This window comes from Myiozetetes cayanensis, unplaced genomic scaffold, assembly GCF_022539395.1.
Source record: "Myiozetetes cayanensis isolate MyiCay16 unplaced genomic scaffold, myiCay2020 scf5-8, whole genome shotgun sequence".
NCBI lineage: Eukaryota > Metazoa > Chordata > Aves > Passeriformes > Tyrannidae > Myiozetetes > Myiozetetes cayanensis.
In genome coordinates this window covers 114,530,792-114,544,498 of record NW_026087742.1, presented here as the reverse complement: position 1 = coordinate 114,544,498, position 13,707 = coordinate 114,530,792, and the positions used below count along the sequence as shown (strand labels likewise).

The 13,707-nt window shown below is 43.8% G+C and overlaps 1 protein-coding gene across 2 annotated transcripts in view; it reads right to left on the bottom strand.

Moving 5' to 3' along the window:
- KCNJ6 (potassium inwardly rectifying channel subfamily J member 6) overlaps positions 1-13,707 on the bottom strand; it is a 151,735-nt gene that overhangs the window by 29,630 nt on the left and 108,398 nt on the right. For both annotated transcript variants that reach the window (XM_050332854.1, XM_050332855.1), the window contains one exon: positions 6,744-7,664. In XM_050332854.1, coding sequence (XP_050188811.1) covers positions 6,744-7,664 — 921 coding nt within the window. The remainder of the gene's footprint in view (positions 1-6,743; positions 7,665-13,707) is intronic.

Below are 13,707 nucleotides of genomic sequence, written 5' to 3'. Positions count from 1 at the left end.
GGCACGAGGTGCGAAATGAAGCCCCTCCTGTGCGAGTTTGACTCGTGTTGAGAGCAGAATTATTTAACAATATCTAATTAGCTGTACAAAAGTGGGTTTTTTCCATTCATAGGGATCTCAAAGTTCCTTTTTAGAGATCTCAGTTTTTAACATATGAGTTAGTGTTGAATCTAAGTATTGTATCTGAACGCTCAGGGGTGAGGGAGCTGCTGTAGTTGTGAGGAGTTGAGTGAGTAACTGGTGAGAAAGGTATGAAAGATGGGCAATAAACCATTATCAAACATTCAGTAACATGTTTGCACAGTACAGCACTATTTAGAGAATAAAGCTGTCAAACAAATGTGTAATTCCTGATCCCTGCCTTCCCAGAAAGTGAGAAACACCACAGTTTCGGTTGAAATGCTCATAATCTTCATATCTCTTTTTGTTCCATGGATTTCCCTCCCTGAATTCTTGCCATTGTGCACAGCTTTGACTACTGTGAAGTTGTAATTGCCTCCTTTAAGCCTTGTAGTCCCCTTTCAGCAAACAAGATTAATCTTGTCCACCTGTGGAGAAAGCTTCCTGAAGGAAACATCCCGATAAAACTGGAATGCCTTTCTCTGCTGGCACTGCAATCACTCCTGCTGCCATCCCTGATTTTCTGTGTTGGAGTCAAAACCAATGGGATGTTCTGTTAGAATTAACCCCGTGGAAATGTGAGCGAGGAGTAAAAGTGGAAGGGATCAGGGAAGTGGGGATCTGGGGGAATATGTGGGAAGGTGAACCCAGGTGTCCAAGTCTGGCATCCAGCATCGAGAGATGACAAAACTCTTCAAACAGAAAGAGAGAAAAACCAGAGAGCCTTTGTATTCTGATCATTCCTGAAATGATGATGATGATGATAATCCGGTTTAGAGCTGAAGTCACTTATTCTTATCCCTGCTGGAGCTGCATTTCAGTCGCTGTGCTTTGGACACCTCCCGGAGCACAGCAGTGAAATCTGCCCTCACCACTCGTCCTGCAGACACACCCGAGTGTGAGAAATCCCGGCTCTTTTCTTCCTCTCACCTCCTTAAGTGAGGTGCCTTAAGAAGCCATTCGAGTGGATAAACAAACCTCTCTTCTCTGAAGAGCAGTAAAAAAAAAAATCCGAGTGAGAAACTCTGACCCCAGCAAGGTTTATTTGGAGAGAGAGCAAAGTCTGCTGGGATGGGCTGAAGGGTTGGAGCTGTTACCACTCGTGTCAGAGGGAGGTGTTCGCTAGGACTGGGCAAAGGAGAAGGGGTAAATGCAGCAATTCACCCCAGAGAAATAAAAAAAGACAATAAATCAGTCAGTCAAAGGGGCTGCAGTGAAGAGTGGGAACAGCTTGATACGATGTTTGTCCAGAGAAAAGCACCGTTTGCTGTATAAATAACCATCCGTGTGGGCATTTTATTGCTTTCCACACGTATTTTCCACAGCTGGCAAGTGTGTTTGTTTATGTGTCCATAAACCCTTCTGCAAATACTGCTCTCAAGCTGCCCATGTGTCAGAATTATAAATGCAGCCCATTACAAGTTTATTTGTAAAATTATCCATATGAACCCAAAGTTGTCTGTCCAGCTTTGTTGCTTATTTCTTTTTTTTTCTTTCTTTTTTTTTTTTTACAGCTGTAATAGTGCAGATCATTTGCTTTCCCTGGGACTGTTTCAGTGTCCATATGTTTATTTTTACCCAGAGGGAATGGTTGCCACCCTGAGCAACCCTCTGGCAAACACAACTTCCCAAGGTTTGAGGGTCTTAAGTTGGCTGAAAGACTTCATATTCCTTTCCTGAGGTAGAAAATGATGTTTCCTGTACATTAATGCAGCTCTAGAGGAGGGATTTGAATCAGGCTGTGGAGCTCCATTGCCAAAAAGGCTGTGGGTTATTCAGGATATTCCTCTTTCTCTCCTTTTTATTTTTTCTACATCCCCCTCATTGAGTCTTTTAATTTCTTAATTTTCTCTCAGTTCCTGTAGATATTTTACCATACCTGACCCTCCTGCCTCCCAAATTAAAAAGACTTTCCTTTCCTTGTTATGGGTTTATTTCCCTATCAAAATTATACATTTGGAAGCCTCGTTTAACTTTTTTAAAATTACTAATTTGTTTATGATGATAAGACTTGTCTTAAATTGATTTAACTGGGTGGAAAAGTCTGAACAATTTCAAGCCTGTTGTTAGGAAGAGGGTACTAAATTATCAGAGAAAAAAAAAAATCTAAATTGTGGATTTTTCATACATTTAAAACAAATAAATGAGTTATTCAAATCCAAGGTTTTATGCCTGCTGTTTAGGGGAGAAAGGGTTCAGAATCTTTGAGCCTAATTTTTTTTTTTTTTTGTTGCTTCAAGGAAAAACAATAATTTTCTCAAATTCTATGACTGAAAATGTGTGTACTCTACAAACCTCTCTAAGATATACCTATAAGTAGTCTCCAGAAAATAATATGAAAATAATGGTGGCACTTTAATATAAACCAACTGTCTTAAAAGGTAAATATCAAATACTGCTGAAGCGAGGTCAGTGTGTTTGTCAGGTTCTTCCCAGTGAGATCACTTGTATTTAATGTTACAGCTCTTCCATAAGGAACAGAGGGAGCACAGAATCCCAGGATGGGTCAGGTTGGAAGGGACCACAGTGAGGTCATCTGGTCCCACCTCCCTGCTCCAGCAGGGCCACCCCAGAGCACGTGGATTTTGTCCAGATGGGTCTGGAATATTCCCAGGGAGGAGACTCCACACCCTCTCTGGGTGATCTGTTCAGTGCTGGGTCACTGCCCAGCAAAGAAGTTCTTCCTCCTGTGCAGGTGGAACTTGCTGGGCATCAGTTCCTGCCCCTTCCTCTTGTGCCATTGCTGGGGCCCCCCGAGCAGAGCCTGGTCCATCCTCTGCCCCCTCCCTGCAGCCCCCACAGACCTGGGGGAGGTCCCCTCTCAGTGTGTGCTCTGGAGGCTGAACAGCCCCAGCTCCCTCAGCCTTTCCTGCTCCCAGAGATGCTCCATCCCTTTGGAATCTCCACAGGAGAATCATCTTCCAGCAGCTCCCTGTCCCTGCTGTGCTGAGGAGCCAGAGCTGGACCCAGCCCTGCAGATGAACCTCCCAGGGCTGGGCAGAGGGGCAGGATCCCCTCCCTGCCCTGCTGGGAACGCTCTTCCCAATGCCCCCCAGGATTCCTTTGGCCTTCAGAATCCCGCCTTTTAGTCCTGCCTAAGTGTGGGACAAGCTTTGCTGGTGTGGGGCTGCTCTGGCAACGCCACAGGTGGAGTGTGGCACTAAAAGCAGCAGAAACGCCTCAGAAATGGCAGCAAAGTGTGGAAATAACAGCTGAGTCCTTCAGCTCCACTGAAGCTCAGTTGGACTTTTGGCCCCCCTCACTCCCGGAGGTTCCTCAGTTGCTTCATGGCAGCCTAAAGTGCTTCACCCCATGATTGTGTTGTCCCCAGACTGGGTTATTTTGGGCACTTGAGGGATGTGTGTCACTATCAGGAGAAGCACAGAAGTGAATCTTTGCAAAAGTCTTACCCTTTGAACCAGAAGGGATGTTTTTGATTGTGGTTGTAAATAAATAAATACAGAAAGTTGCCTATTGAAAGGATCCATAACAAATAGTTTTTAAAAAGTCTTATTTTGAGTTTTCAGTGATGCTGTCTGGAGGAGTCAGACTGACTTTGTGTTTTTTGGAAGTGCCTTGCTGAAGATTCTGCCCTCAAAGTGATCTTCATGCTCTTCCCAGGGTCATATTTTGGTCTGTGCCTCGGTAAAGACACACTGACTTCCTTTTTCATCCCAGGAAATTATGGCAGTGCTTCCAAGGGGAATTAAAGGCTCCTTGATTTGAACTTTCTGCTAAATTTGAGTTTGGTTAATTTAGTTTAATTTCATTTAGTAAAATGCATTATTCCTAATTTCCTGTACCAACACATGATGCAGAGTTCACAAGACAATACATAGAGTCGTGTTTCATATGCAGATGGGTGTGCTTTTAAAGCCCTTAAGGTAGAAAATATTATTTTTATATATATATATATATTTAAACATAATAATATCTGATCAATAACAATAATAGCAAATATTTATACTTATCATTTTCCATTTTTATTTCTCATGGAAGGTATGTCTGCTCCCAGAATGAGGAAGCTCTGAAAATTGAAAAAGGGTTGTTTTCACTGACCAAATTTGGGAGTGGCTTTTCTGATAATGCAATATTGTAATATAATAATTAATAACATAATCTAATGATCCCAATCTGGTTTTGATTCACCAGCAGCGACACTAAATATTGATGTTTCCATATCTGACATCACAGTTTCTTAGCTCCAGCTTTAATAATTTATATCCCAAGGCTCTGACCAGTGTTGGAAGGTGTGATGGGTTGTTCAAGGGTTGGAGATTGTTGCTCAGAGCACCTTCTTTTGCTGCCCTCACTCTACATCAAGCAGTAAATGTGAATATATGATGACCTAAACTGGCTTTCAGTGTTTGCTGGAATGTAATTTGTAAATATTTGGAAGTTAAAAGAGGCAAAATGTCAAGTTTTGGTAGCTTGGCCTGACTGTACCTTCAACAAAAATAACCCAAAGCACAGAACAAGCAGCTACTTCTGTACAGACACGTCTCAGAAATTGTGCTGCTAATCATGACATTGTCTGATGCCCTCCCAGCCAGAACAAACCAGAGCAGCTTAAAATGGTAAATGGGCCCCCCCATCCCGTGCCAGGGAAACACCTCGATCCTGGATGGCTCCAGTGGGTGTTCAAACCACTGCCTCTGGTTTCTGTCTTCGTGTGGACTCCAAGGGTTTGACACAACAACAGATCTGACTTTTATCTTACATTTTGGCAGCCCAAGCAGTCTGAGGGGGAGTCCCCTCCCAGAGGAGGCCGATAATGGCTGAGAGGAGGACGTGGTCGGTGTTGGAGCAGCAAAGGACACCCCAGAGAGCCCTGTGGGTGTGCAAGGGGGAAGATGAGGGTGGGGAAAGAAGGGTTAAACAGTGAAAGAGTGAGAGGTTTAAGGCAACAAAGCTGCATTTGCTGCACTGCAGAAGTGTTCTGTCTTTTGATCTCTGTAGGTGGGTTTTGGTGAGACATCTTTCGTTCTTCCACTGCTTGCCAATCATTTCCCTGGAAAACACGGTGTTCAGCAACCCTGAAAATATCCACCTCCCTGTGGGATGTCAAGTTCCCTCAGCTGCAATTCAGAGATTTCAAGGTGGTTTCAGCTCATAAACAGCAATTTCCCCGTCGTCTCACCCGAAGGTGATGCAGATGTTTGAAATCTCCGTGACTGCTGCACATACCAGGAACACAAAACATTTCATCTTGATTTCTCTTCAGTACCACCTACTTCCTGGAAAATTTGGGAGCCTTGCACTTACCGCTTCAAGTTCCCTGCCAAGTTCTTTTCAATTTTTCTTTCTTTTTTTTTTTTTTTTTATTTTTTTCCCCACTCCATTTTTGTCTCACACGTTTATTATATGGTGACAAACGCAGTTTTCTTCTGCCACCACATAACAGATGTGTGAAACACACACACACACATGTTCTAGTAAGAGACTGCTCTTTATTTCCTGGCTCCAGTTACAAACCACGAGTCAGGGGTTGGAAAGGTTGTACCTCTGGCAGAGCTCTGTGATCCACGTCCTCAAACTTCCCTGGGTTTTGCTGCAGTCGTGGGGAAAATGGCAGATCTCGTTCTTATATCTCTATATTTTTATATTCTTATATTACTTATATTTCTATCTCAGTGTTTTCCCCCCAGGCACATCGTTTCTTGGTTTTATAATCACCATTCCCTTGTATTGATTACATTTACTCATTTCAGACACTGATGTTGTTATTGACATAAAAAAACACCTCCAGCTTCTAAACCAAGTGTACCAGCACTCTGATTGTGGGAAACACACCGATTTTAGAGAGAAAACATCCTCCTGTTACTCTGGCTTTAGTGCAAAGAACAAACATTACTTCATGAGTCCATTTGTCGTGAATTCCAAGCACTGTTTTCTCAGCATCAAGTGCTTGCTGATGTTGTGCTGTATAATTGTAGGGAAGGACCAAACAGCATCTCCACAAGGCTCCTGTGACACAACATGCCTTATTTATACACATCCCAGCTTTCTGGACATTCCTGTGGCGTGGGGAGTGGGGAGGGGGGCTCAGTGAAACACAAAATCAAACAGATCCTAAAGTGGAACAAGACCCACAGGTTAAAACAAAACTAAGCAAACAAGCAAGAAAAAAGACAACCAAGCACATCATCACTTCCTACTGGATCCAAACAACCTGGGAATGCCACGTGGCAGGCAGTTATTCTGGAATTACCCACAGGGGATTGGAAGCAGCAGGACTATGGTGCTTCCACGTCAATCATAAACAGAGGTTTGCATTGAATTATTATTTTTTTTTCTAAGCAATTTTATCCCACAACCTACTGGTTGAGTTGCTCCTGCAATAGAGTGACAGATCACTGGGTGAGATGCTGTGGAAGATTTAGAAAATGAGAAACGCTCTCCCATTTTCCAAACAGAGCAGGAACAACACTAATCCCGTTAGGCGAGATGGAACAGACAATTACACTGGGCATGCTTTTAATTTCGGGGCTAACCAGATAACAGGTGCTTTTTTCAAATGGAACAACTGTTGAAGTGATGCCTTTAAAGTGAAGCAAAACCCCACTGATTTTTCCTTGCTAAAATGAAAGCAATTACCTTATACAAAGTATAAGAAATGTTACCTGTTGCCTCCACCATTCCTTCTAGGATTACAACAATTTCTAGCTCCTCTTTGGGCAACTGGGCTTTGGAAATCTCCCAGAAAGGACTCTGCTGGTTAATCTCATGGCTGATGATCAGTGGTGAAACCAAAAAGAGACGATCATCCCCTGTGTAATAACCTACGTTGATATCTGTCTGGTTGAGTGGTATAAATTCCCCCTCCTTTGTCTGTTTGGATTTGATCAACTTGGCTCGTATGGATGCCTCTACAATGTGGGAATTCCTAAGGTCTCCTACTCGGAACATCAGACACAGCTTCCCATCCCGCATGGAAATGACTGCGTTTGTGGAGAACACCAAGGTTTCTGCCCTCTTCTTGGGTTGGGATATTTTCACAAACATGCAGCCAACCATGAAGGCGTTGACGATAGAACCTAAAACCGACTGCACTAAGAGCAGGATAATCCCCTCGGGACACTTGTCCGTGATGACCCGGTAACCATACCCAATGGTGGTTTCGGTCTCGATTGAGAATAAAAAGGCTGAGACAAACCCATTGAGGTTGCTGACGCAGGGGGTCCACGTGCTGTCCCCTATGTGATCCATATCTCCTCTCATGTAGGCAATCAGCCACCAGATCATTCCAAAGAACAGCCAGGTCACGGTGTAAACCATGACAAAGATCAGCAGGTTGAACCTCCACTTGAGATCCACCAAGGTGGTGAAGATGTCAGTCAGGTAACGGTAGGTCTCTCTGACATTCCCGTGGTGGACGTTGCATTTCCCATCTTTCCTAACGTACCTCTGGATTTTTCTCTTGGCACATTCTTTGCTGATGTTTTTTGGCAGATCCTCTCTAGCTTGTTTGGGCAACTTTGGTTGATGAATAGTGACAGGGCTCTCTATGTCCTGCTCCATTGAGTCTTCTTCCAGGACGTTGGCTGCCACGGGAAACAAACAAACAAGGAAAAGGCAGGCATTATTTTTCCTTATTATTGCTCTGAGACGATAGACAACTTCTTGTTGTATCATTACAGGTATGAAATTGCTATTAGTCAATAAAATCATCATCATTTTTCCTTTCTAACCTATTAGAAGCACGACACAAATGACATCAAACATCCCCAATTTACTGCTGAACAGGAATACAATGAAGGCAAGCTCTTGTTTCCTATCTATCAGCTCATCCTGCTGTTTAAATTCCATCCATCCATATTTAAATGCTGCCAGAACGAAGCAGATCTTCCTCCCCCCCCCTTTGCAGTTTAATGAATGAGGTTTCTTATGCACCAAGAAAGATCAGAAGGAGATAACAGATAGAAATGAGGGAACGGATTCACTTGGGGGTGAGCAGAGAAAATGAGCCATTGTTGAGCTATTTTTTTTCCATCAGTTGCATTGCTGAGGGGAAAGAATTAAATAAGTACTAAGAGTTTAAAAAAAAAACCCAAACAACCATTTTCAGAAAGATTCAATCCTACTCTTGTTGAAGGGAAGTTGGGCTACAGTGTAATTTATTCCAAGAGCAATTCAAGCAAACTTCCATAGAAAATCAATGTCTTGCTGATAACAAGACAGGGGATTTGTGTGTCCTTCTCCCAGCAAACATAAAACCTACAGTGCTTCAGATTTCATTTGAATTCTGTAAGCCTGTGGCCTTTATTTGAGTGTACTTTGTCCCCTAATGGTATGGGCCTGAACATCATTCACCTGGGAGTGTCTTACAAGAATTTAAACTCCAAAAATGACAGCAACGGATTTTTTTTTAATTATTTTTTTCCCAGCATTTTGAGATAAATGGCTTAATTTCATTTATGTGCAAGAAAAAGAATGAGTTTACTGAGGAGGAGAGTTGTTTCACCGAATGGGTTTTGCAAGAAGCTGAGGGTATGGTGAAGTCTGGGGTAATTTTTGGCTTTTACTGGAAATCCTTCTGCCTTCTGGGGCTTCTTCCTGCTGGAATTTCAGCTCTTCAACTCCTTATTCTCTCCTTTCTGGATAACTGCTGTCATTCTTCTGCCAGACTGCAAAATGAAAAGTCTTCTGCTGGCTCTGCCTAAATGTGAAGTTCTGAATACAGAATCACAGAATCATGGAATGGTTTGGGTGGGAAGGGACCTTAAAGATCATCCAGTTCCACCCCCTGCCCTGGGTAGGGACACCTTCCACCAGCCCAGGTTGCTCCAAGCCCAGTCCAACCTGGCCTTGGACACTTCCAGGGATCCAGGGGCAGCCACAGCTTCTCTGCCCAACCTGTGCCAGGGCCTGCCCACCCTCCCAGGGAGGAATTTCTTCCCAACATGTGTTCCAGAGAGCAGCACTGATGTGCTGTTGTCCATTCCCTCATGCAGGGGCTGCTCTGGGTGGACCAGGGTGGCTCAGAGAGCATTTTACTCTCCCTTACAGATGCATTTCATGTAGCAGATCATCTGTGGGGGAGTCTCACAGCACCTGTAGTTTTTCAAGATGCTCAGGCTCATCCCTGTGGAGGAAGATCACAGACCCTTGTGAAGTTTTAGAGGTGACTGAAATACCCAGGGGGAAATAAGTGCTGTCTCTCCTTCTGGGCTGTCCCGCTGCCAGCCCAGCCTTCCTCCAGCCCCGTCACATCTCTCTGCTCAAGGAAAGCCTCAAAGGCTGACAGCAGCACGGAAACCTTGAGAGCAATTCTGTGTTTTCTGTGAGCCCCACCCTGTGTCATCTCTTCAGCTCTCAGGAGAGCATTATTGAGGCTGAAGGCAGTGGCAGCACAGGCAGTCGTGTCACGGGGCCGTCAGTCCTGAGTGAACTCACCCCTGTGGGTGACAGTGTGCCTCCTTGCATTACCACTGATGCTGTGCAATGCATGACAAAACACAACAAAAAGGCTTTGCAGGGACCTGGTGAGGCAGACTTAAGCCAAAAGCCAGAAAATTTGAAGTTAAGGCTTCACACTTGAGGCTGAACTCTCTCCATTGTGCCCCAAGGAAATATCAGTCCACAGGAGTTATCGGTTCACTGCAGCAAGAGACCCCTCAAACAATTATGAACAGCCTGTGAAGGCTCTGGCTTTTGAGGCTTCATGTTAGACTAGTAATGCTGGTATAATGGGCTTCATTATCTTTAAGACATTATGAATAATTTGCTTTCCCCTCCCGGTCACAGAGACAAGGAGAACACAGAGCCAAGGTTTCCCAGCATCCCAGAATATGCTGAGTTGGAAGGGACCCACAAGGATCAGTGAGCCCAACCCTCAGCCCTGCACAGAACCATCCCCAGGACTCAAACCATGTGCCTGGAAGTATCATTCAAACACTTCTGGAGCTCTGGCAGGCTTAGGAGTGTCATCTGCCTTTGAAAATACACCTTGACTCCTGACCTTGCTATTAAAGGCAACCATGTCCTAGACTTCCCTGCCTGAGCATCTAAGATTACATCACAAATTATATTAAAAGCCCAGCAGGGCTGATTTTATTAATGGGATCAGGAGAAATGTGAAGGCACATCCCCTTCCAGAGATGTCCACCTGCCATGCCATGGCTGCTTTCATACAGTCCTTATTCCCTGTAGAAATGCTTAAGAGCAGTGAAGCACCTTTTATTCATAAAAACAGATTCCATTCACGCTTTCAGAATGGTTTGGGTTGATTAAGCCCTCGTGCATCACAACCAGCCTGCCCTGTGTTTCACAGCACATAAACTCACCCCCATAGAGAGGGACAGCCAGACCCAGGGACTTTTGTGTTTAACCAAAATTTCTCATTACAGCCTTCACATAACACTCATGCAGACACTTTGATCTTCCTAGGGGGCATTTGGCCGTTTTGTAAACTCTCCAGGCTCTTCCCAGCGCTGTCACTTCCCAGCTCCCAGGCAGCCTCTGGGAGGAAAAATTAAGGTCAAGTTTTTCAGTCTTATTCTCTTTTTTTTTTTTTTTTTTTTTCCCTCAAGATGCCCTTTACTCTTTCCCTCCCCCAAATTCTGCCGCCCTGAGACCCCACGAATTCCTTGAGGGGGAGGTTCCTAAATCAGAATCACAGCCCATTCACCCTCTCCTGGACAAAGCCCTCGCTCCAGACCGAACCTTGGGAACAGCAATTCCCGAAATAAGCGCTCCAAGGATTCTGCATCTGTGTGTGTTTCCATGGAAATGCTCGATGAATAAGTTTTGAACACATGGCAGGATCCCTGTTCCCCACTAAGGCTGAGGAACAGCCACACATTGTCGAGCGCCCTCGCCGCAAAAATACTCGGACTAATTATATTTTTACTTGATATCAACCCAATTAGCTTCTGCTGTTTATTTCATCTAATTCTCCTTTTTGGTTATATAATGGCTGTCATGGTTCCAGGAACAGGGGAGTGAATAGCAGCAATCTCACTTGAGAGCTATTTTTACTCTCTCTGCTTTTCTTCACGACAAAAATATTGGCGTGTTATTAATCGGCACTGCGAAAAGAGAGAAAAAAAAAGAAAAAGAAAAAAAAGAAAAGGTATTTCTGAATATTTCCTCCTCTCCCAGTAAACATTATGTTTGTTTGAGCACAATGGCCAGGTAGCAAAAAAAAATGTGCTAATTTAGGCCAATTGAGAGTATTCTGGTTTGGTGGGTCTCTTAGGCAAATACACACAGGACGTAAGAGATTTCAGTGAGTTCTTTAATTTTCCAGCAAATGACAAGGAGTTCTCCTAAATAAGTCCCTGAATAGTTCACTTGTGTACTGGCTGTGGCTTTATCAGCAAACTAAATGTGCCCAGGCCTGTATTTTTTAGCAGGGAGGTTAAATGGAGTGGGACAGACAGCCCACCCTGCTGTTTCCAGGTAAAATCTCCCACAATCTGCCTTTTAGGAGTGACCTGTGTCCCATGCTAACACCTGAAATGCAGCCAGGAATTGTGTGTACTGGTCAAAAGGGTGCCAGGGGCTTTTCTAGGAATTTTGGCACACAGGGAGTCGTGTGCCAGTGCTCAGGAACGTTTTGTTTCCCGGTAAAATCGCAACCAGCGTCGCTGTGCTGGTCTTGCCTCTTCCAGAGCAGCACTAGAAAGGCACAGCCCAGGGTTTCCAAGCACATATTTTTTAATCAGAGTCAGCAGAATAACACAAGACTGGTGTCACCAGCAAAACAGGAGCTGTACAGCTCTCCTGACTTTTGAGGTTGAGCAGGTAACACGTCAGCTGTGATCCTCGAGCAATCATTTTATCGTTAATGTGATTATTGCTGTGCTCCAGAAAGGCTGTCGTGGTACAAATGCTCGTGCATGTCCAAACACTGCACAAATACCAAGCAAAAATAGGTATGAAAAGGGCCCTCTTGTCCAGTTGAGATACTGGAAGTCTGTTTTGATGGCCTGCTTTATTAGAGTTCTGCTATGATCTCCAGAATAATTAGGAGTTTCAACAGAGAATATTACAAATTATAACTGACCTTTTTTGTGCCACCAGCTGATCTAGAGAGTTCAGTGCACGTCTCACTTGTAATTTTAGTAATTTTATGTCTTGTAACACAATTGTGAACGTTTTGTATGCAAATTCATTGAAAATGCCCTAATTTCAAAAATCATTTATAACCGAAAAATTGCTCTCATGGGCTTTGTCCCCCTATACAGATGTGGAACAGGCGTTGTTTTGACTGTGATTCTGGTCATTCCCCACTTTCCTGGTAGGATGAGGGCAACTTTTAAGTTAAGGAGGAGTTTGGAAGGTCCAAGATTGCCTTTTCTGAGGGGTCTTCACCTCTCCTTTGCTGTGCCCACGAACCTCCCTGGCACTGCAACCCCCTGGGAAATATTTGGCAACACCAGGTGGCAATTTTTGTTTCATGTCTTGTTTGCAGAAAAAAAAAAAGTGGAGCCTTTTATGACCAGCTACCAACTGTAAGCAGTCATTAGTACAGAGAACAGACCTTTTTATATTATTTTTTTTCTGGAAAAGAAAGGAATTAGGAGCTGGTCCTGAAACCACTGCAGGATTATCTGTTCACTCAGCTGAAAGCTTTGCTCGTGCTCATTGGGATGTTCAATAAACACCGACTTGGCAAGCCTCTTCAAGGACCAAATTACTTATTTGCACCCATAGGATCATAAATATAATTTCAGAGACAGCATGTGAGGGATTTGGATTTGTTTCAGCTTTCACTAGAAAAGATGTGCAGTGAGGTGTCCTTATGATCAGAAAAGAGGCTGCAAGGATGATACTTTGTTTTTTTCACATTACCTGCTTCGTCATTGCCTTCTAATCCAACTTGACAAAAATAACATTCCACTATTTCCATTTCTTTTAAGCCTGTACAGCTGCAAGAAATCAGTCTGAGTAAGGCTTTGTATAAACATTTCCATTCATTTCTGATTCCTGGCCCTTTTATTATGGAGGATGGAGAACAATGCTGATAACTCAAATTTTTTAAAAAACACAAAACCCATGACTCCATTTTTGGTAGTCAGTTGACCTTGTAGTTTTTGCCTTGGATTCTAACCAATTTCCTCACAGAATTTACCAACCCAGGCTCCAAAAGGCTGTTTTAACATCTGTTTTGCTAAATTTATCTCCATTTGGAGCACAGGGAAGCCAAACAGCCTTGGCTTGGTAATGTACATTCTCTAAACCTGCAAAGATATGTGGAGACAGTTTGGTATCAACATCTTCTGCCTTTTATTGGGCTGCAGATCCCAAATTGGATTACAAAACTTGTTTACTACCTGCAATTGGAGCGCTTGGAGTCAGCACTAACTCAGAGCCACCTCTGCTGCAAATGCCTGGCACTGACAACAGGATTCTGGAATAAGGAGGGTTTGCTGTCACACATCCCTGCTCCTGCCTGGTTAGTCTTTTACCAGGCTTTTGGCTCCTAGAAAAGCTCGAGTTGGAGGTTCAAAGCAGGCATTTCTGTGAATCCACTGCACAAATTATCGTGTTTGAGGTCAGCACGTGTGACCATTGGTCTCAGACACCACACATGCAAAAGGGTCAAAGTCCAGAGTACTTTCTGGGGGCCCAACTCAGTGC